The sequence below is a fragment of the Sphaerodactylus townsendi genome, linkage group LG07 (genome assembly GCF_021028975.2).
Source record: "Sphaerodactylus townsendi isolate TG3544 linkage group LG07, MPM_Stown_v2.3, whole genome shotgun sequence".
Taxonomy (NCBI): Eukaryota; Metazoa; Chordata; class Lepidosauria; order Squamata; family Sphaerodactylidae; genus Sphaerodactylus; species Sphaerodactylus townsendi.
Window position 1 is genome coordinate 68530384 of NC_059431.1, and position 23409 is coordinate 68553792.

The following is a 23409-nucleotide window of genomic DNA, read 5'->3' on the forward strand; positions in this document are numbered from 1 at the left end:
GTCTTCAAGGTGTTGGTAATAACAGCTTTAAGGCCTTACCGCATGGGGCCCTCATACCCCTCACGGGACGCATCACCTTATGTCCCGCGTAGAGCCACTCACGGCTCAGCGGTAGCTGAACTGCTGGAGATGACCCTGACGCGGCGATCGCTGACTGTTCAGCCTCGATAGACCAGGGCAGCAGCTACGGCTCTGGCCCCACCATAATGGAATGCTCTACCTCCACCCAGTCCGGGCCCTCTTAAGGATCTTGGTAAAGTGAGTTCACGCGGAGACACCGGCCAAAGAGCGCTATTCCACCGGGCTTTTGGAGAGGCTGGCGGCGGTTTTACTGCCCCACTGTCGGGTGAAATTTGAGCTAGGGCTGCCATTCCTCCATCCCCTTATTATTTCGGTCAGCGGGCCACTGTTGATTCCTGTCTGGGGCCACCCGTTCCCTACCCTTTTCCTCTTCTATTATTTTAATTCTCCTTTTTTAGCCTTGGGATTGAAGCCCACGTTTTTTACCGTTTATTGGTTTGTGTTTTAGGAGAATTGGTATATGATTGTTGCTGGATTTTAAATGTGTTAATTTATGCTGGATTTTAAATGTGTTAATTTATGCTGTTGGAGCTGCTGTCAGAGAACAGCCGTATGTTGGAAGCCGCCACCGAGCCCTTGGGAAGGAAGTGACCTATAAATTGAAATATAAATAAATAAATAAATAAATACATTTAAACATTTTGTAGCCATTTTTTAAAGTATGAGCATTTTGAATTGTATGACTTTTCCTGTGTATTGTGATCATCTTTTGCTTGCAAAGTAGAACATTTCACCCATATTTTATTTAACCTTTGATTGTTGAATTGGCAGTACTGATACTTTCAGAAATAATCCACAACAGCTGTTCTTTCTGCTTTCTCTTTCAGCCCATGTGTCAGCAGAGTGATTCAGATTGAGCCTCAAGCATACACTGATGCTAGTGAGAATACACGCTACAGCCCACCGCCACCCTACAACAGCCACAGTTTTGCACATGAAACTCAGATCACAATGCAGTCCACAGTCCAGCTGCGCACTGAATACGATCCTCATACCCAGGTTTATTATACCACAGCAGAACCTCGCTCGGAAATATCAGTGCAGCCTGTCACAGTGGCACAAGATAACCTCAGCTGCCAAAGCCCAGAAAGCACAAGCTCAACTAGGGATCTCCTTTCCCAGTTCTCAGACTCTACATTGCATTGTCTTGAGCCAGCCTGCACAAAATGGACACTCTCATCTTTTGCGGAAAAACAGTATGCTCCATTCCTATTAAAGTCGAAAGCCAAGGTAAATATCTTTACTTTGAATACAGCTTGATTATATCCACTGTCCAGTCCGCTGAGCAAAGAGGCATTATTTGATATCTCTATAAGATGAAAATGCAGCTTGGATATCTTCCTAAAGACCCAGGATGAAGGTCCAAGCTTCATTCTCCTTGTGTATCCAGATCCCTCAATAATTCATGTAAGGCTGCATTCTGGCATCATGGTAAACAGTGGTTGTTTAAGCCATGGCTAATTTCCCATCCACCATGACTGTTCCTTTTGCTTTTCACCATCATGTTTTCTCTCTTGTCCCCACCAGTAGGCTGACAGAGGTTACACATGTAGACCTCAAAATCATTGTCATTCTCTGCCACACTGGTATTTCCGCATGCTCGACTATGATGAAGCTGATTCATAACATTTGGAATATGGCCTCATGTCAGACAAATAGCTTCAGTTCTCTGCTCTGCTGGAGTACCTTCAGCTTTCCCAGTCTGGGATCATGGCCATTTGTCAAGAAGAGCCCTTTGATGCTATACCAATGAGGCCATTATGGTCGATTCCCCACGGAAAAAATGAATGTAAATACAAACGGGTTTGGGAAAAACTGGGACCTTTTCAGCACGGTTTCAGCATCCCTACTGCAGCTTCTGCCCCACAAACGATCCTTGTTCCCAGAAACACAGCAGCAATGAAGGATTCCCCACTGAGGCAGATTGAACACGTGATCCGCTCAGGGACTATCCTGATTGGCTGTTGTGTTGTGTTGGGGCGGGAATTTTTTTAAATTTTCAAACTTCCAGACCCACGTCTCTGCAACCATAAACTGAAACGACCCTATCGCGGAAAGCTTGAAGAGAATGGAGAGCGAATTAAAAGGGGAAGCCCTGTTTTCCAGCGCTATGCCTCAATAATAGTTGGATCCACATGGATACGACTCAGTCAATCCCTGCCCCACGTTGCTTCGTATCCACATGGATCTCTGGTTCGTGAAATTTTAAAAAGGCACATTGCACACAGCCTACTGCGTTCCTTGTTGGATGGGAGGCTCTCCGTCACTACCAGTAGTGGGAAAAACGAATCCGGATTCACACACACACACCCCCACTTCCCCACCGCTCCAGATTGCCCACACGGTTTTTGAAAAGGTCTACTTTCTTGCAGGTTCTAAAATAACACGTGTTGAGTGGGGAAGGGGAGTGCTGGGATGCAAGTGTGTTCTGCGCTGGTGCAGTGGGTAGTTCTGCAGGAAACCTGGATATTTTGTGTGACAAGCACGTACCTAATCCTCAATGGGGAATCGACCTATGTCCCTTAGTTTCAGTGCAAGTCCCAGATAAAATCCTCTAGGAACATAAATGAGTACTACAGAGTAAGGTGCTCATCAAACAAGTGCAATGTGGCACAAAGGCTCAAACTTGAATGTTGCCTTTCCTACGAGAATAGCCAGTTGCATGTGAGAGGCAAAGTCAATACGATCAAATAGACCAGTGTGTAGCCCAGCAGGATTCAGTACTAAATCTGAGCCACTGAGGCATCCAACCACATTAAGGTGGCATGTTAGCCAATGAGGATATTGGCATTGCTGAGAATGATTAAGATGCCATGGAAATTGCACACATCTTCCAATCTATTGTGCATTATCAGTAAGGCTGCATGCTGGAAGAAATGGTTCTGTTAATTAAGTACCAAAAGGTCAAGAGTAGAAAAGGGCCAATAATTAAAAACTGCTTAATAATGAAAATACAAAAGCATTAATTACAAATTAAAATCATCACATCATAATAGAAGGCCCCTGATAGCTTGCCTTATGTGCATAAAAACACAATGACATAACACAAAGAATTCCTGTGTCACACTTTATGACCTAAAATCAGACCCACTGGCCTTCATCAGTGTTTGAAAGTGATAATACAATGCATTTGCTACCGGACTGCAAATAAAACATATAGATGACTGAGATCAATTGATGAAAAGTTGCATACAATTGGCATCAAGGTCTTCAAAATAAAACCAGTAATCCACTCAAAAGGTATAATGCAGGGCAAGCATGCCAAATTCTATTATGGCAGCATTTTTAAATATCTCAGTCACAAAGAGTTGCTAAAAGTCAGGAGCAATAAGTTTAGGAGCCTTCTTTATGAGAATTGCACAAAGATGTACCTTGAGTAGATTTTGTAGTGTGAGATTTCTAAATGCTACCATTTTTAAAATTGAAAATGAGATTCTTTTTCTGTTTCAGATCATAGTCATTTGTCTTTTTCTGGGCTTGCTTGGCCTCAGTCTTTATGGAACTACCTGTGTGAAGGATGGACTTGATCTTACAGACATTGTTCCACGGGAAACCCGGGAATATGACTTCATTGCTGCCCAATTCAAGTATTTCTCATTCTACCACATGTACATCGTTACCCAGAAAGCAGATTATCCCAACATCCAACACTTACTTTATGAACTTCACAAAAGGTTTAGCAACGTGTCATATGTTTTGTTGGACGAAAACAAGCAACTTCCGAAAATGTGGTTGCACTACTTCAGAGACTGGCTGCAAGGTAAAGGGAAACACCGAGCAAACCCAGATTTTCTGTGAATTTAATTTTTTTCCCCTGTCACTGCAATAGTAATATTTTTCTATTCATCTCCTGAAGAATCCAGTTGCATTTTCTGAGGAATTGCCCCTCCCCTTCAAGATAGGGTTCTTATTAATTGACTGTGATGGTTTTATATGAGTTAACCATTTGTTTATTCAGTATTTAGAGAGTTAAAGACAGGTTACACTGTATATGTGCATGCCAATAACATAAATCCATGTGCATGGTCATTTAATTGGGAGGGGGAGCTTTTTATGGGAAGGAAGGATTTGCATTTTTTCCACTTCCTGTCTCTCTGTCTGAGTTTTCCCAGCAACCAGAGTTTTCTTAGCAGCTGCTTTGAAGTCGTCTGGATGGTAGTAGAATAACTTGAATTCAATAGCTGCTCTGTGTTTCTGGCCAGGTGCTGGAGAACTGTGTGTTCGATGTTTTGCAGGCTTGCCTCATTTGGTCCTTTTTTTCCAGACCTGTTTAACTGAAGGAATGAACTACAATTGTGTTTTTCTACATGGGAGGTAGCTTTCAAGGAAACAGGGGAGGGCTTGTAAATGTGAATGAGCATCCAGACCTTAAGGCTGGGTCATTTGGGCCGTGCTTTCTTCTCCAGCTGCTCTTATCTCTTTATAACTGTAGCTAACCTATCAGGGCTGTAATGATGGTTTTGATTACAGTTGCTGAGTGCAGCTGTGAGGTGGGTCAATGGATTCTTTCCCTCCCCCTCCCTCCTTTTCCTTACCCTTCCTTGGACATGTGGTTTGTCATCTGTTCTTGCATCACCTCCTTATTGCTGGGCTGCAGCTTCCTGTTCTAAATCTGATCCAAATTTGTGCTGTGAGGTATTTTACCCCCTCTCCCCACACTCTTGAAAAGGGTAGCAAGGAGGAAAGTAACAGTTGAGAATGAATAGGTGTTGGCTGTGATCTTTACACATGCTGGCAGCAGATCTCACAACTTGTATTAGCTGCACAAGTTGAACAGATGGAACAAATTGACAAAATCGTGTTCACTCATGCTGTGCTCGAGAAGGAGCTGAGTTGCTGTTTGAAGTTGGGAGTTGGAGTGTGGGTTTCTTTTTTCCTCCAGCTTTGTGGCAGAATTTCTGGTCATGTTGTGAGGTAACCTATGGCTTCAGCACCTAGTGGTAGCTGAAACAACAGAGCAGAAGATGTTTCTTCCCCATTGTGTAATTCATTTTAGAGGTGTGAATACCAGAACTTTATTCCAGGCAATGGGCTTAAATTTATCCCAGACTCTGTTATTGCAGTAAGTAGAGGCAATCTGCCAGGAATGTCCTTTGCCTGATTCTTTCTCTTTGCAGCGATGCTTCAGGAAGAGAAATTCCTGATGGGTTATGTGCCAGAAATGAGTACAAGCGCTTCTGTTTGCCCTTGTTCAACCTGGAAATAACTTTTTTTAAAAAAAAAATCAGACCTTACTAGTTGATTTTTCAGTTCTATTTATGATCCAGCACTAAAATCAGACCTGCAGTAGATTTATTCCACATTCCCTCCATGTGGTTTAAATTTTTTTAAAAGCCAACTGTTAATCTCAGCTAATGTATGAATTGGAGTTTCAGTATTATATACACCTTTCTGCCACAGAACTGGAAGGAGCTGCTGCAAAAATTATTTACAAATAAGTGGCACCTCAGCAGAGTCTAAGCAGTATTCCTTCTTGTGTCCCCGTTTTTTGTAGAATAGCATATCTAGCATTCGAACTTGTTTTGCTTTGATTACCAGATTACTATCATGGTGCACAAAGCACTGTTATGTATTAGATCATTTACCAGAGGGGGAGTTCAAATGTAATAATAGTATTTAAAGTATCCCTTGTTGTTTTCATAAATAAAACACGCCTGTATGTATCTTTTAAATTGCAATGTATGTGTGGAATTTGCTACTATTTTTTCTTAAGAGTGGGTCGCCACTCACCAGGATGTTCCTTCATGTCAGAATATTTTCACACGTGTGGTGGAGTTTAGCTAAGTGGGTGTGGGAGAGGTTTGTCTGAAGCTCCAGTTTGGCTGCTTTCCGCAGACTAGCTGGAAGATAGGAAAGGCCCTGGAGTTCTTGGATGCCCGAATCTGAGGCCAGTGGCACTCTCCCAAACATCTGCTTGGTAGGCAGGTGTTAATACTCTAGCCAGGCTGCACTTGTTCCAGGGCTGTGGGGAGGAGGCAAGATTGGGCTGTCAGAAAGAAACTTGAAAAAGTAATAATCGGTACTTATTCCAGGGATGATAGTTTTAAAGCACTGTGTGGGAACCATGTCAAGATCTTCCAAAACAGTGGTGGTTTTCTCTCTATGATACATCTATTTGAAAGGTTTTTGTTTAAAAAAATTATGTCTCCTCACGTTTTAACAGGACTTCAGGATGCTTTTGACAGTGACTGGGAAGCTGGGAAGATCACATACCATAGTTACAAAAATGGATCAGATGATGCTGTTCTGGCTTACAAGCTTCTGGTGCAAACAGGCATTCGAGAGAAACCCATTGATATTAGCCAGGTACTTTCTTAAATACTGTTGTGACTGTTTTCGCTTAGATGGAACAATGCAAATAAGAGATGATGCCATTTTGTTGCTTAGCAATGTACTGACAATTCTGCCAAAGCTGTAATCTAGAATTCTGATATCATAGTGGTTGGGGTGGACTGGAGGGTGACTTGATGGCTCCAGAGTGCCCTCTCCTGCATGTTGATCAATTTTATACCCCAGAGAACTGTATACAATGAAGCAGCAAGGACAACAATATAATGGTTGCAGGAAAACTCTGCATGAGTCTGAGTAAGAGCTCATCTGTGGCAGTAATGGCAGTAATCTTACTTCACCACCACCATTGCATCTGCTCATCATCCAGTGAAGATGTTCTGAATAGTTCAATAACCACTACAGCATATCTAACACATTTTAAACTTACCTTCCTCCTTGTGGTAAAGAGTCACACAAGATCACACTGTAAATAAAAGGTTAAATTTTGAAGGAGAGGCCATTTGTCTTCTCTTGGTGCCTGGGAAGAAAAAAAAACAGCATTGATATTAAGAAAGAAAAGGCCAGAAAAGTAATGAATATTAATTGAGGTGACGGAAGCGTAGCTGGGCAGGAATGTGCCCACGGTGTGGTCCCCCTGCGGATAACTGTGACTGGATCAAGGTCACCCAATAGGCTTTGTGTTGAGGGGTGGGAAATCAAACCTGATTCTCCAGATTAGAGTCCACAATTCTTAACCACTACACCACACTTGCTCTTCTCATCAACTAGAACACTTCCTAAAGAAGGATGCTGTAGGATGGGTTATTGAACCACCTTATATGGGGCTGCATTTGAATAAAGAAATTCCAGTTAGTTCAAAATATGGTCACCCAACTAATTAATTGAAGTAAACCAATAGGAACATACTATTCCAGTTCTAAAAACCTCTACATTAATTCCCGGTTTGCTTTCAATAACATTTCAAAGTCAGCCTTTGGTCAGTTTACTTTGCCTTATCCACCTCTCCCTGTACTCCCCCAGCTCAGAGTTCTCATGTCACAGGTCAAGCTGATGACGATTGAGTACAATAATTTTCAGCTGTTGCACCTTCTCTTTGAAACTGTTTTCCCCCACAGGTCTAATGACATTAGATTCTTATTCTCAGTTGGCAGATGAGATGGAGATTAATAGATTATTTTTACAATTTCTACTGCTTGGTGGGGTGTTTTATTTTATTAGTTGTACTGTTTAATAGTTGAGATTTTATTAATGTTTGCATCAATCCCCAAGCTTGTTTCATTTTAATTCTATCAGCTGCCAATGTTTGAACCCAGGGCCAGAGCAAGGGGAAACTGTGCCTGGGGCACATGTGCACCCTCCCCCTGATGCCACACCCCCACGCCGCCGCCACCCCGCTATGCTCCGGAATGCCCCCACACCGGCGCATGCCCGGTGCATTACGCAACCCCACAGCCCCCTTGGCGGTACGGCACTGTTTGAACCATGTGCTGGTATAGAGATGCAGGGCTGTGTCTCAGTGTAACTTTTCATAAGTGGAAGAAGGGGGGCTTGCCAGTTCTCCTCTCCTACTGTAGTTCACGAGCACTGTCCCCCTTCACACAGCATTTCAGAGAGGTCAGTGGACTATATTAAAATCAATCATTTTTCAATGTGGTTCTGCTAATTCTGCCTTCTGTTTTCCATTAGCTTTACTAAATATTTCATGTTAAAACTATATCATGACTCTCACAACCATTAGCAGTGATCAAGGCTCAATGCAGCTGAAATGTTACCTGATCACTCTAGAACAGGGGTAGGGAACCTGCGGCTCGAGAGCCGCATGCGGCTCTTCTGCCCTTGCACTGCGGCTCCACGAGCCGAGCTGCCGGCTTTATCCTTGCCTGCCCTGCAGGCAGCAGGGCGGGCGCACCAACTGCCCGCAGACAGCTGGGCCGCGCCACGGGCTTCCCCTCTCGCCTGCCCCGTTAGGACGGGGTGGGCGCTTTCCCAGAGGACAGCGAGGCTGAGCCGCTGGCTTCATCCTTGCCCGCCCTGCAGGCAGCAGGGCAGGAGCACCAATTGCCCGTGGCCGGCTGGGCAGTGCCGCGGGCTTCCCCTCTCGCCCACCCCGTTCGAGCAGGGTGGGCGCTTTCCTGGCGGCTGGCAAGGCCAAGCCGCTGGTCCCATCCTTGCCCACCCTGGCGCATCTATGCGCTTCTCAGAATGAGTGGAGTAAAAGGTAAAAAAACCCTAATATATACAGTGTTATCTTTATTTGAAATGTCAAAAATTATTTGCGGCTCCAAGTGTTTTCTTTTCCCGTGGAAAACGGGTCCAAATGGCTCTTTGAGTGTTAAAGGTTCCCTACCCCTGCTCTAGAATCTTCCCACCTCTGTTTTTGCATAGTCATTCTTCTTTCCTGTACATTCTGAAGCTACCTATGATGATTACATATGCATTAGAAGTACATACTGCAGTCAGCCCACATGACACTTGCGGGCAATAGACTGAAAATACTAGTTGCTCTGAACATGCAAAACATTTGTAAGATCTAGGGATGCCATGGATTTCACAAAATCATGATCTACCCTTGAATGCAGCACAAGCCTTGTTGGAGAAAGGATGATATTTCTATGCAGAACTTCAGTGATATTGTATATTATTTCATCTAAAACAACTTTCTGTACTTCTGAATATGTGCTGAAATGACACCCCAAGACTTTCCCTGCACCTCAGTGCTTTCCTATGGAAGTCCCAGTGTTGATGCAGCATTAAGACTTGCAGATGGTAGGTTTCCCTGCATTGTGCTTGCCCCAGTCACCATGGCAGCCATCTTTTAAAACTGATAATGAACAGTGTGATACACCATCATGGCAGCTACCCTGACTTTGCTATGACCTTCCATCATAGTAAACCATGTTTGGGATAGATCTCAGAAAAGGTGAGGGAAACCAGGGCAGTGCATGGAAGTTCCATGGTGCTGTGGAAAAGCAGGAAAAAACCTCCAGTGACTGAACTGGAACATATTTTTAATGTGGCCATGATTGCACTGAGAGTAGTGAGAATGCTGTTTATTCTGGGGAAGTATTTATGTGGTAGCTTTCCAATTAATAGAAGAGCCAAACAAGAAGGTGTATCAAAAAAACACCACCTTCTGGAAAGCTGTGGTTCTACTGCTGTTGCGAGTTAAGTGCTACAGCTGATGTTCTTTTTATGCTAATTTTGTTAGTTTGTTTGGGCTCACAGCTATCAGGGATTGGCTGACTCAACACATGTGTGAATTGCAAGCTCAGTATGCCAGATACTCATAAAGCATTTTTCTGGAAGCATGCAAGTAAGTTTTCAGGTCTATCATGGATATGTCTTGGTCTTAATTCTATAAGGGAAATGTCTTGTCCTTGGCTCCTTGTTTCTGATTTAATTTTGTACAGAAAATAATACTAATGATCTTCTTGGGAGTTTGGTTTTTTGCCCTCTTTATTTTCGCAAGCAACAAAAAGCAACTTTTCTTTAAAGTAATATTGCATATAAACTCTTTGTACAACAGCAGTGGGATGTAGAGCGGTATAGTATGGCCTGATCTCATCAGATCTCAGAAGCTAAGCTGATCAGTACTTGGAAGGGAGACCTCCAAGGAAGACTGTGTAGAGGCAATGGCAAACCACTACAGCATAATCACCTTGGAGGGAAAGTGTGCTGCTGCATCCACAGGGTCCGTGAGCTATACTCTACAGTTCCAAAGACCATTTGAAGACATACAGTTGTTGCATATCCTGTGGATTAATTGAATCCAGACCTCTAGATTCCTCATTTTTCAGGACTGCTTCTACTGTTGTTTTTCACATCATTAGAAAGACCTGAAAACGAGAGTTGGAACAGAATAAATAACAAAAGCAAAAGTCCTATTCTCTCTCTCTCTCTCTCTCTCTCTCTCTCTCTCTCTCTCTCTCTCTCACTCACTCACTCACTCACTCACTCACTCACTCACTCACTCACTCACTCACTCACTCACTCACAGTCCATCCCACATCTTCTGCATTTCCCCCTAATTCTTTGGCAAGGCAGCCTTTGTTTCCAAATTCCAGAATATTTGATTCCATCTTACTCCCCAAATTCATTTGCCCACAGTGACCCCAGCAATAGAGTGCACTCGTCTGTTTTTTTGGTGCCGGGCATTTTCTGAATACATAGGTCATAGGAGGCAAGTGTTAGCAAAATTTATACAGATGTTGTTTTATTTTTATAGCTCTCCTCCATTTACTGGGTGGCATTTCCTTCAGTGTTAACAACAGAGGTTAACTGCACACAGACATCTATAGGAGTCCTGCCAGATTCTCTCTCTTTTTTAAAAGCTACCTTTAAATATGTTTCTCCAACTTAGTTACTTTCGCTCTTGACTGGAGGCAAGCTTTTGGAATTCGTGTTTAATTGGATCAGTCTTTGTTGATTTAATGTTTCTAATGAACTTCATGCAAAGCATTTTATTCTATACAAAAACAAACAACTTGAAACTTTGCTATAACAATGCAAAATTTATTTCATACTTTCAACAATTGCCTATCATGGAATCACTGTTTAAATACACAATTTTTGTAGGAAGTTGTGATCCTGTTTTACATACTCTTGCCTATTCCTAAATCTTTGTTGCAGACACTTGAGGAAAAGCCCTAAAATCCAAGCTTCATTTTCAAAGCTTTTAATCTTTCTGTTTTTCAGTTGACTAAACAACGTCTGGTGGATGCAGATGGAATCATTAACCCAGATGCCTTCTACATGTACCTGACAGCCTGGGCTAGTAATGACCCTGTGGCCTATGCTGCCTCTCAAGCCAACATCCGGCCCCACCGTCCAGAATGGGTCCATGACAAGGCAGACTATATGCCAGAAACCAGGTTGAAAAGTAAGGAGCATTTCATTTTAATGTCTTATGGTTTATATAAGTGGCTCAGCCCTTCTTTCATGGCCCAGCAACTCTCAGGTCTGCTGACACTATACAGGACTCAAGATTGTAAACAGAACAATGTATTGTGTTACTTTTAAAAACTCAGGAGACAGATGTGGCTGTGTAACGTAGTAGAAGAATGTCATACCTCAGTAGCAGTCCGTCATTTTGAAAAATGAATTCTTTAATAGTTTATATCAGAGGTCTAAAGCTTGCATTAGGAATTTTGTTTTAATGTGACATTTTCATTTTATGTGTAAAGAAAGCCTTCAGTTCCCATGATATGCTGCCTTTGCAAATGCAGAGTTTAATCTTTGGGAATTATATCATGTTTATTCTAAATTTGTCAGCCTGGCAAGCAAAGAATTTCTGGCAAATTAGGTCATTCTCTAACACCTGCATTATGCCTGAGTTGTTTAGGTGGGAGAGAGATCTATATACAAATGTATCCTCTTTCCTCTCAAACCTCAAGTCACCCATTTGCATTATGAATGGCAATACCAATTTGATTTTATTTGCTTTTACACTGGATTTATTGGGTGGGCTGCTAGCTAGTTATTGGGTGGCAGGAGTGAGGAGGGGATAGGATCAGTAGTTTCTGGGAATACAACTGGAGAACAAGCAAATTGTGCTGTTCTGTATCCGAACCCTAGAGCTCTTGGGCAGCCAGCCAACTCTTGTCTTAATGAAAATTTATAGTTGAGATTATAATAGGGCAAATCATGTTTAGCAAGTCAACTGAATGACCCTGCACACAGCAGTAAGTAAATGCTTGTTGTAGGAAGGGTGTTTGGGGAGGGGGGTTGTTCAGTGGGCTTAGCATTGCTTTCAAACGTAAGCATGGAAAATGTGGGAGTGTCAAATCATTAAAGGACAGAAATCATGGATTTCCGGAATAAAGCATTTGAAATGTTGGAAAATGTAACAAATGTATTGGCCAATTTCAGCTTTCTAATCAGTTAACCCAACAGTTACAAAATTTAGCTCTGATTCATGGCTGTATTTCATATTGCTGGGATTCCAATACTCTCAGCTATACACTGATTTCAACAGTATTACCCCTTATATTAGCAGAAATTGGAGGCTTTAGAATTCTTTTTCATTCATGTTTGAGGACCATGTTAATATCCCAGATGTTTGTTTTATTTATTTGTAAGATTTATATCCCCAACTTTCTGCTTAGCACATTTGAGGAAGCTGGCAAAAGAATAAAATATTAAATAAATTAAAATGAGCTTATAAAAAAAGGAGAAAGAAACGAGAACAAATAGTAAATAAATAGTACAAAAAAGTAAAAGAGCAGCTCAAAACTCCTCCAATGACTCATCCAAATCTAACTTTAAAACCTGAAATTATTACTGATGGCCATAGTAAAAACAATAAAATAACAGCATTGATAAAAACTTGAAACGTATTTTGTCATAGACAGTCAGCAATGGGGAGACAGTTCACTTGGCACTCTTCAAAGGTCTTCCAGAAAAGAATCATCTCAGCCAATCTGTGTAAGGCCATCAGTGAAAGGGCCATTTCCATCTCCAGGGATGAATGAATTCCATAGCAGGCATGGGGAAAGCTCTCGCTGCATGCACTCCAATCTAACCTTCTGCAGATTTGGCACAAGGAAAAGGCCAGTTCCAGAAAATCTCAAACTATGAACAGATTCATACTGGGGCTGGTGGTCCTGCAGGTATCCAGGTCCAAAACTTTAAAAGTCAGCACCAACTTTTTGAATGGGACCAAGGAAAAGACTGGATGTCAGTTATTGTAAGAACAGCAACATCTGGTCCTTGCAGTGTGACCCAGTCAGCACTCTGGCTGTTGCATTCTACGTCAATCTCAGTTTCTGAACTATTTTCAAATGCAGTTCCACATAAATCATTTTATCTTATTCTAATCTCACTGTTCCAGAACCTGTGTGAATTTGGGCTTATAAAAACTGCTTTCAGTATGTGTATGTGTAATGGGCCTTTTTGTACAGTAGTGGTTAGGTCAAACAAGTTGCCAGCTAAAATACTCTTAACATGTTTTGTTTCCTAAAAGTTTGAACTGAAATAACATGATGAATGTTAGGGGTACCATTGTATTATTTTGAATATAGTAGCAGTATTGAAGGAGCCAGGGAGTAAGAATTCACATATAGGTAGTAATGTGAATTCTTAAGTCTCTTCCTAGAGGATCTGACATCCTCAGCAAGGCCAGGGGTAAGAGAGATATCCCAGCTACAGAAGACCAGTGACTTGGAGGAATATTGCAATTTCTGTGATGATATTCTTTGGTGTTGCTTTATAGTATCTCCAGTTCTCATTCCATGAGATTACCATAGCGGGGAGACCAGCTTGCATGACAGTGGAACCCACCCCCCACCCCCGGTCACTACCACAACACAGGGAGCTGGCATTCAGTAATTTGTTGGTATATTTAAATGCACCCATGACAGAATTAATATGCTTTGGGATTCTAGATTAGGAACTTTAGCTGTTTCTTTTGTGTTTCTCTTGTATACAAATATTTCATCTTTCACCAATGTTTACTGGTTTTTCCCCCTAGTTCCAGAAGCTGAGCCAATAGAATATGCTCAGTTTCCTTTCTACCTCAATGGACTGCGTGATACTTCTGACTTTGTGGAAGCTATTGAAAAAGTGAGAGCAATCTGCAATAACTACACCAGCCTTGGAGTGCCCAGCTACCCAAATGGATATCCATTCCTTTTTTGGGAACAGTACATTGGCCTTCGTCACTGGCTCCTCTTGTCCATTAGTGTGGTTCTGGCTTGCACATTTCTGGTGTGTGCCCTCTTCCTTCTGAATCCCTGGACTGCTGGGATCATTGTAAGTTGAATTCCTTTTGCCATAGCTCTTGCTACAGTCAGGAAAGTTTTGTTTATGTCTGGGCTACTGATGAAGTATGCATATTGCATCAGTCTTAATATATTTATTCAACTTGTGGGGAGAGTAGGATTCATGGTAAAGGTATAACGTTTAATAATTCTTTGGGTGACTCATTAAGAGATATAGATATATAAATAGATAGATAGCTAGATAGATATATGCATTGACATACATACTCTTTTGCCTTCATTTTGATGCTCAGATGAATTTGTTTTAAAAAGCAGTAATGTGGTATTTCTCAATGTAAACAAAGTCTTGTGACAATTTCCAGAGTTTTAAAACTGTCCTAAAGCAAATTATTTGAACTATTATTATATTCTGAAAATGAATCATTAGAAATACACTTGAAAAATAAACCTGATGCGTTCACCAAAACTTGCTACCTTGTAAATGAGTTAACCCAACTGACTCCTATGTAGTTTTTCTTGCAAATAAGTCTCAGGATTCAAGGGCCCCCAAAGGAGGCATCCTCACTGGCACTTCTCGTGAGCTACTGTATCCACTGAGTTCACTGTATACAACAAAAGCCAGGGTCCCTATACCCACTGGCCTCTACTGACAGTCAGTGCCCTGAAAAGATGGTCAGCATCAAATAAAATCTCATGAAAATGAATGGTCTGGCTGTACCAGCAAATGGGGGTGGGTGGGGGAGGAATAGGAAAGTGTAGGGGGAACAGAAATAAAAGTATTAACCTAAATTGTATAGACTAGTGTTTTACATGTTCATGGAAATACATTTTGTGCATTAAAACATGTAAAATATTAGTCTACACAATGTCCAGGTATTCTTTTCAAGTGGAATTCTGATTGACTCTATTTTATTAACTTCCCTTTAGCTTATAAAATAGTGGAATTATAAAGCAATTGCCATTTTTGTACTATAGATCTGTACAGCAGGTATGTTAAAAGGTAAATGTTTAGTCTGCAGTAGCCTTCAAAAGACATAGGCTGTATATGTTATCATTCATCAGTCGTTGGCTTATAAAATAATTTATAAGGCAAGGAAGATTTTTTTGCTTACATAATTGGAGTTTACCCTTCCGAGAAAGACCTCTGCCCTTTCTTTTCTTTTCTTTTCTTTTCTTTTCTTTTCTTTTCTTTTCTTTTCTTTTCTTTTCTTGCAATGTTCAAGTTAAAGAAATTTTTTGATGCTGATTTCACATTTTCCCTCTGTCTTTTAATCTTTTTACAAGGTACATGAAAGAAGATAAATAAAAGCCTTCTCTTAGCTTTAACTATTTGCTTTGCCCAGACCAATCCTCCCAAATTCTTCAAAGCTAAGAGGCCCTTTGCAACCGGACACCCATCAGCTGATTACTGCATTTACTGTTTTTGTGCATTAAAACTACTCCAAGATCACCTTCATTTACTCCATAATTGGACCGAAAGGTTGGAGGAGGGGAAGCACAGATCCTGTATCTTTACTTCCCTTAATCAGAAACTTTCACTGGTTTAATCACTTACTCATTGCAAGTGGACTATTGAAAGTAGGAAAATACAGATTGCATTGACAATTTATGAGCTACGCTCATATGTATACTAATATTAATGGTTGGCAAAAAGAAAAATGGTTCAAAAAGGAGTTTCTAAGAACTCCACAATAGTTTACTTTTTATTCTTATCTCTTTCTATTCAAGGCAATTGCTTTGCTAATAATGAGTTTATCTATTTTAGGTCGTGGTGCTGGCTCTAATGACTGTGGAACTCTTTGGCATGATGGGTTTAATTGGGATCAAGCTGAGTGCAGTACCTGTAGTCATCCTTATTGCTTCCGTCGGCATTGGAGTGGAGTTCACAGTCCATATTGCCTTGGTAGGTGGAAAAAGAGTTGCTGAACATTTAGTCTGTTGTATGAGCTTAGTATACAACCTATCTTTAGAAAGCCTTTATATGGCAGATGGCTCACTGGAAGGCAATCATCCTAGAAAATATACTTTGCTCATAGAAAGCGGGCATCTCCAGGGGAAGACAGCATAGGAAGTTAAGAGCTCATGTATCTAATCTGGAGGAACCAGGTTTGATTCCTAGCTCTGCCGCCTGAGCTGTGGAGGCTTATCTGGGGAATTCAGATTAGCCTGTACACTCCCACACACACCAGCTGGGTGACCTTGGGCTAGTCACAGCTCTTCTGAGCTCTCTCAGCCCCCCTACCTCACAGGGTGTTTGTTGTGAGGGGGGAAGGGCAAGGAGATTGTAAGCCCCTTTGAGTCTCCTGCAGTAGAGAAAGGGGGGATATAAATCCAAACTCTTCTCTTCTTCTTCTTCTTTTTCTTGTACTTCTAGTTTTTGTTGTATAAGAAGTCTTTGGCATGGGGAGAATAATTCACTCAATAACGCATGCTGTTCCCATCAGCATGGTGACTGTACTCCAAACTTTTGCTCAACATTTGAAATCTGTTCCAAAGTTGTCTGCAGTATGCCGGTGCACTGCGGCCCATGCGGAACAGGCCTGTGACTCACAAGTTCTGGGTCTTATCTTTACCTTAAACATTACTGTACTTATGTATTGGCAATAAGAATTCCCATGTCCTGTTGTCAGAATTTTAGTATCAAATATTATAAGTAAAGAAGTTATATGAATGAATGTGGGGAGTGTCACACTTCTCAAAACCTGCTGCAGCTTTCTGCCTTCTCCTTGTCACATTCACTCTTCCACAGGAAACCTATGTGCACACACACACACACATAGAACCATATAATGTAATCAGTATGGAAAAGGAACTACAGCAGACAAAACATGAGTCAAACAATAAGAAAGATAGTGTGTCTGTAGATTAGATTAGACATTTAATTTATATACCCCCCCTCCCCCGAGGGCTCAGGGCGGTGGTTAGAGTGCTGACGTCGTAGTTAGAGTGCTAAAGTAGGTCTGGGTAAGACCCAGGTTCAAATCCCAGCAGTCCTGTGACCGAGACCTGGCAATTCTCTGTCAGTCTAATATCTTACAGAATTGTGAGGTTAAAATGGAGGAGGAGAAAACCGTGTATACTGCCTGGAGCTCCTTGGAAGAAGGGCATAAAATAAGTAATAGCCATGCAAAGAAGAATGGAGTTAGAATGGAGCTATTTGTCTTGGTATCATAGGGATATTTTTCACTTTTGTGATGGAGTTGCTTGACAAGACTGATGTAAAATTCCAGCCGGTATATCATCTGCCCATTTCCAGAAAGCAATCAAAACTTTGCTAGACTCCTCTGTCCCATGATGAATGATGAAATACTTAAAGTATACTAGGTGGAGAATAATAAAATAGATCAATTTCAGCTATAGTTTAATGATCCATAAAAGTTGTGATACATAAGGAAAGAATCAAGTGCAGGGCCCCCTTCTCACATTAATACGCACAGCATGGAAACTTAGTACCCTCTGTGCTGCTGGGGTCATGTAAAGCATGGCTCCTCTCCTCTCCCCTCCCAGAAATTAGTTCAGTAAATAGGTTCCTCTCCCGTGACCCAGAACTCAACTTTACCTTCATGGCGCATGATAAAGCAGCAGCTTCCATAAAAGGAAATCTGGATTAATACAAACGACTTCTAATGCTATGCATTACAGTCTTTTAAAATGAAATCTATTTTCATCTGTTAAAAACTAGGCTAAAGGCTACTTTTCTGTGTAAAAAGAGAGAATGATGAGAGGAAAATACTTCACTCAAGGTTAACATTAGAAATGACGTAGTAAGCCATCCATTGTTTTTATTAATGTGTTTTTACTGAGACTAGGACATTATCACAAGTGGTAGGATCAAGGATATACCACCCTGTATCTCACTGAGCTTGTATCAAATGGTAAATATGTATTATTATTTAGTCCAAAAGGCATGGATATTTAGAGAAGTACTGTTTTGCTGAGTAGATTCTATTCCCTGCTTCTGAAAAGGTTGGGACATTTAAACTCTACCCTGAGTGTTCACTCAGGAATAAATTCCACTTGTTCATTGGAGGTTGATTCTACACGGTCCAAATACCCTGGGTTGAGCAAGGGAAATACCCTGGTTTGGCCTAGATGTTTGCACAGTTCCCGATCCTAAAGCAGGCTTGTCCCGCAATATTTCCCTCATCCCAGGTTTTTCAAAAACAGCTAAAATTGCAATCTTTTCCCAAAAGCCCACGTTGAATCCGCTTCTGCGCTAATGCCACGGGAGCAAAAACGATTTATTTTTCCCACCCCACCACCTTACATCATGACAGTTTCAATTCTGCTGAGTTGCAGCCCACCCTTTCCAAAATATTTCCCAAGTAAGTTTTCTGCTCTTTGACATGTCTTCCAGGAGCCAGGCAAGTAAGCCCATGCGGGAAAGCACAAACATTCGCCTCGTTCCTGCTTGCTCTTGCCAAGCACTGCTTGCTAGCTGAGCCGCAACCTGGCCAGCGCAGTCCTGCAGCTCTGGGCACATATTCCCAATGGGATCCTGGGGAGGGGGGGCGGGAAGCTGTTCTGGGAGCCAGGCAATCAAGCCCGTGCGGGGAAGCACAAGCACTCACCCTTTTTCCTCTCACTCTTGCCAAGCCGTTCGCAAGCCACAGCCCAGAGAGCCCAGCCCCACAGCTCTCGGCTCACATTCCAAACAGGGTCCTAGGGGAAGGAGTGGGGAAGCTCCTGCTTGGCAGGATGCTCTCACCCCATGACAGCTCCAAAGACCAGTGAAATGTTATTTGGTATGGGGAGGGGAGTGTCTTGTGCTGTGATTTCTTGCACATCTTTAAATGTGGATAGGACATAGTGCTCTGCCCAGTATTGGTCAAAAGTTTTTACTTTGTATAGCACAATGTGGTTGCCGTGTTGCTCACTGCACTGGCTCCTTTCCAGTGGTATAGAAAAGGAGGCGGGTCCTGCTTGGTTTTCCTGTGGTTGCTGTGGATCCACCAATCAGAGGCATTGCCTTTGGGGGGAGGGAAAAACCAATCAGAATGCAGCATATTGGGGATGTTCGAGCATGCGGGTTGCATCTGCATAGTAAAAACAAAAAAATGCCAGGCTCATGCGAAATAAATTGGCATGTTTCCTCCCGGTCTTAACTCGATTCCTTCATGGAAACAGGCACTCAGGCGAAGGGAGAAACTGGGATAAAATAGACCCATATTTTAAATACCGAATGTAACCTGGTATAATTATGTGAATCGACCAGAAACTGCTTCAAAATAAATCTTTGTAAAACTGATCTTATTATCTTTATATGTGTACAGTAGAAATCTGCTTCTTGGGCTTGCTTCCATGGATCCATGCTGCTAAAGGCAACATCTTCCTCTGCCCAAGTCACCTGACATAAGAGGCTCTTATGAAAGAACGTGCTACCATTAGTAAAAAGGAGCAACAGGATCTAATCCATAATATTTAGATGGGCATCATTTGCAGTGTAAAAGGAATGTTGACATTATGGCCAAAGATTTTGAATTATGTACCTAGATTATATAAAAGCTCTATTTAATTGCAAATCAATACATCTATAGTAGCTAATTGGCATGCATTCTGATTTAAAACATAATGTGAGCTTCAAAGTATGAAGCTTGATTTAAAACATGTTTATTTTCCTAGGGGGATTTAAATCATTTTTCAAATAGCCTTGATTTTACATCTGTCCTTTCCGGGCCTAAGGCATCACTGATTGTTTGGATCCTTAAGAATGCTGCCTTAGAAGTAAATAGACCTTAAGGTACTTCTACAAGGAAGAAAGATGACATCACAAATAGGAAGAAGCAAATAATTTCAGAGATGCATGCTTCACTTTATGAATGACCCCCTAGTTGTCATTGTTGGACTATAATTGGATTTTCATCGGAATGCAGAAGGAAAGAAAATATAATTTTATTAGACAGTGTTTTTCATGTATATACTAGTGCTGTTCTATGTTATTTCAAATCTCTGTTATTTAAATCTCTATGTAAAGACCTTAGGACAAATCATGCATCATTTTGTATTGGTTGTCATCAATACATAGATGATACCCTGGTCTATATATCTTTATCCAAGTCTCTCTAGATGATGTGGTAGAAGTCCTAAATGACTGCCTGTCTGCTGTGGTAACTTGGCTAAGAGCACGCAAACTGAAACTAAACCCTGAAAAAGACCCACGAAATATTGGTTGGGAGAGTAGAGATCTTGGAGGACATTGTGCTCCCCACTTTTGATGGAGTTCAGCTGACTCTTGCAGACTCGTTTAAAAACCCAGCATTATTGCTAGAAAAGCAAGTTAATGTAGTTGCAACAAAAGGCTTTCTCCCACCTTAGGCTAGCCTGTAAGACAGCCCTTTACCTTGATATGGTTATCTGGTCAAATTGGGCAGTTAGCCATGCTGATATAGTAAAAATTGCCAGCTGTCAGGTTTGTGTTATGATAATTTTTTAATATCCTTTCAGAAAATAAATCTAGGCAGTTTTTCACATGGAATTCTTCATGGTCCTCCAAGCTGCACTGGGTCTGCCCCTGAGTTGCACCGCCATTTTCCCTTTTCCCCGCGGGTTTTAATAACCGCCAAATTGGAAGTTCTTTTGAAATGCCCCTGAGTGACTCCGCTTTCCTCTGTGTGCTTCCGCAGCCAGCAGAGCTGGGGCCATTTTTCACACCTCGCTTCTCTGACCTACCCCACCAATCAACAGGTGCCAATGGTTTGACAGAATCAGCACCCTCCACCACCCCCTCTGTCTAAAATCCATGTGCATTTGAGAGAATCGCCTCCTTCCTGTTTGGAGTACTGTTTGGATCCAGCTTTATTACTGGAGACGCAAGTTAGTGCAGCTGGGAAAAAAAGGCTTTCTACCTACTCAGCCTAGCCCATATGATGGCCCCTTACCTTGATATGGTTGATCTGGCTTCCTGGATTCATGCCATAGTAACATTAAGACTTGACTACTGTAATGCACTGTTCATAGGCCTCACCTCAGAGTCAACTTGGAGACTACAACTGGCACAGAACACTGCAATTTGGTTATTAGGAGGAGCTAGACAGCTACTCCCATTCTGCCCATCAGTTGCCACTCAGTTAAAGGTACCGGCTATCACATGCAAAGCACTTCATGGCTTGGGCCCATATTGTTTGTGGGACCACTTCTCTCCCTGTGCTTAGCCATGACAACTTGGTTCATATCAGCAGGTGCTTCTGCAGATGCCAACTTGCAAATGTGCAAATTTAACAATTACCCATGCATGTGCTTTCTCTGTTGCGGTGGCATCCTTTTGAAATGACCTTCCCATGGAGGTGAAGCTCCCACTCTTCTGGCCTCCCATGAACTATGCAAAACTGAATTATTCAAGAACTATTCAAAACTGAAATATTTTCAGATAGTAATAGGGTTGCATCGCACAAAAGGGTTAAAAATGTTCTAGGATAAATGACTGGGACTCTGGGTTATCTTGCTGTGTTTTGCTTATTGTAGAAGGATCCTATTATGCAATCTCTGTACTTCTTAATGTGTCATGTTAATATTTATGCTGTGTGTCAGTTGTTTCTGGTGGTTCCAGACCTAAAATCCTAATGCACTGGTTTTCGAATGTCCCATTTTATTTATTGTACTGATTCTGTATGCCTTGAGTCACTGTGAGAAAGGTGGACTATAAATATTGTAATTTTTTAAAAAATCTGATGGCATGAACTTCGTTGTTTTCCAGGCATTTTTGACCGCCATAGGAGACAAGAATCACAGGGCTGTCCTTGCATTAGAACACATGTTTGCACCCGTGTTGGATGGAGCTGTGTCTACTCTGCTTGGTGTATTAATGCTTGCAGGATCTGAGTTTGATTTTATTGTCAGGTAAAATGTGTGCACCTTGCATTCCCCTCCCCCCCTTGCTGAAATAAACTGGATGTAATGGAACCTCATTTATCTGATCAATCAAAGATGTCTGCAGATTGATTGGATAATAAAAATGCAGTTAAGATAAGTATTGTTTTAAGCTATATTGGAATATACCAGTGAATTTGGGTTAAAAAAAAGAGATGAAGACAACTGATAAATGATTGGGTTAAAAAAGGGTAATAAATGATAATCATGGGAGCACTGTTGTGCATTTCCATATATCTGCTGTTGCATTGCTTTGTGCATGATGTATTGAGCTTAGCTTGCTTCATGGTTCCACTTTCATTCTGCTTTATTAACCACTAGTTACATTTTAACAGCTGTCCTAACTGCAGGCACCAGAATTTTTTTTCTGAAAAAAAATAGATCAAAAACAGTCTTCTTAACCTATACGTCATTCTACTACAAAATAAAGTTAGTCCAAAAGAGCTGCTTTGTTCAGTGCAGAGCTAAAGGTGACCTTTAACCCATCACTCTTCCAAACTATTTACATACAGAGCTATTTGAATGGAAAGGCCTGAAAAACTATAAACATCCTGAAACTGAAACTCTCTTTTCCTCTGCCTTTCCCTGTTTTCCTGATTAAAGCTCAAGGAAAAAAAGAGTTCGGTGTAGAAAGTGAGCAAGCCAGTGTATTCAACATCATTATAGAATGTAACATAGAATACATACAGAGGAGCCTGAAGGCCATTCTGTATGAAGTTAAATAGAGCCTGATTTCTTGTGGATTTAATTAAGAATATGAATTTGGCAGATAAAATAAGTTTTTCTCTTTGGAAGAGAATTTGGGAGGAGTGGAGAAATTGATCCCATTCTGCTCTAATTTCTGCAGAATAGAAAAGCAACACTGGCTCTGTGAGGCATTTATTTGGGGTGAGATAGTAGGAAGCCCCAAATAAAAATGCGCTATGATATGAGCTGTTACGATAGTATGAAAAGTAACTAACATAATATAATGCTAAAAACAAGAGCCTGCAAAATGGTAGAGAATAATTTTATGGCAGCATATATTTAGAAGGGTTCATTCATACTTTATAAAGCCACCTGTTCATGTTCAGAATTTAATTCCCAGATGCACATAGGACAATTTTTTACTGGAATCAGGAAGACAGGAAGATTAAATGTCCCTCCAGTCACTTGGGCTGATTCTGCATGGGCCAAAAACAGCGGTGTGAAAACGGTGTGAAAACAGTATAGACCCTTTCACACCATTTAAAACCCTTTTACACCATTTTCACACCGTTTTCACAGTGCTGTTTTTGGCCCATGCGGAATCAGCCTTAGTTTCCCCCAGGGCTCCACTGTTTGCCCTGTTGGGAAATCTTACATTAGGGCCCCTTAGATTACCCAGAACAGTTCCATAGGATATTTTCAAGTTAGTAAAATGGTTTATGGGGATGACAACTCCTCTTTTCCCCATGACCATGATCGCAATTTG

The 23409-nt window shown here is 41.4% G+C and overlaps 1 protein-coding gene across 5 annotated transcripts in view; it reads left to right on the forward strand.

Moving 5' to 3' along the window:
- Positions 1–23409, forward strand: part of PTCH1 (patched 1) — a 130088-nt gene that overhangs the window by 92751 nt on the left and 13928 nt on the right. For all 5 annotated transcript variants that reach the window (XR_007245012.1, XM_048502936.1, XM_048502934.1 and 2 more), the window contains 7 exons: positions 909–1311; positions 3532–3841; positions 6245–6387; positions 11068–11251; positions 13841–14121; positions 15856–15993; positions 21784–21926. Coding sequence is in view for 4 of the 5 variants with exons in the window: in XM_048502936.1 (XP_048358893.1) it covers positions 909–1311; positions 3532–3841; positions 6245–6387; positions 11068–11251; positions 13841–14121; positions 15856–15993; positions 21784–21926 (1602 nt within the window). In the remaining variant the exon portion in view is untranslated. The remainder of the gene's footprint in view (positions 1–908; positions 1312–3531; positions 3842–6244; positions 6388–11067; positions 11252–13840; positions 14122–15855; positions 15994–21783; positions 21927–23409) is intronic.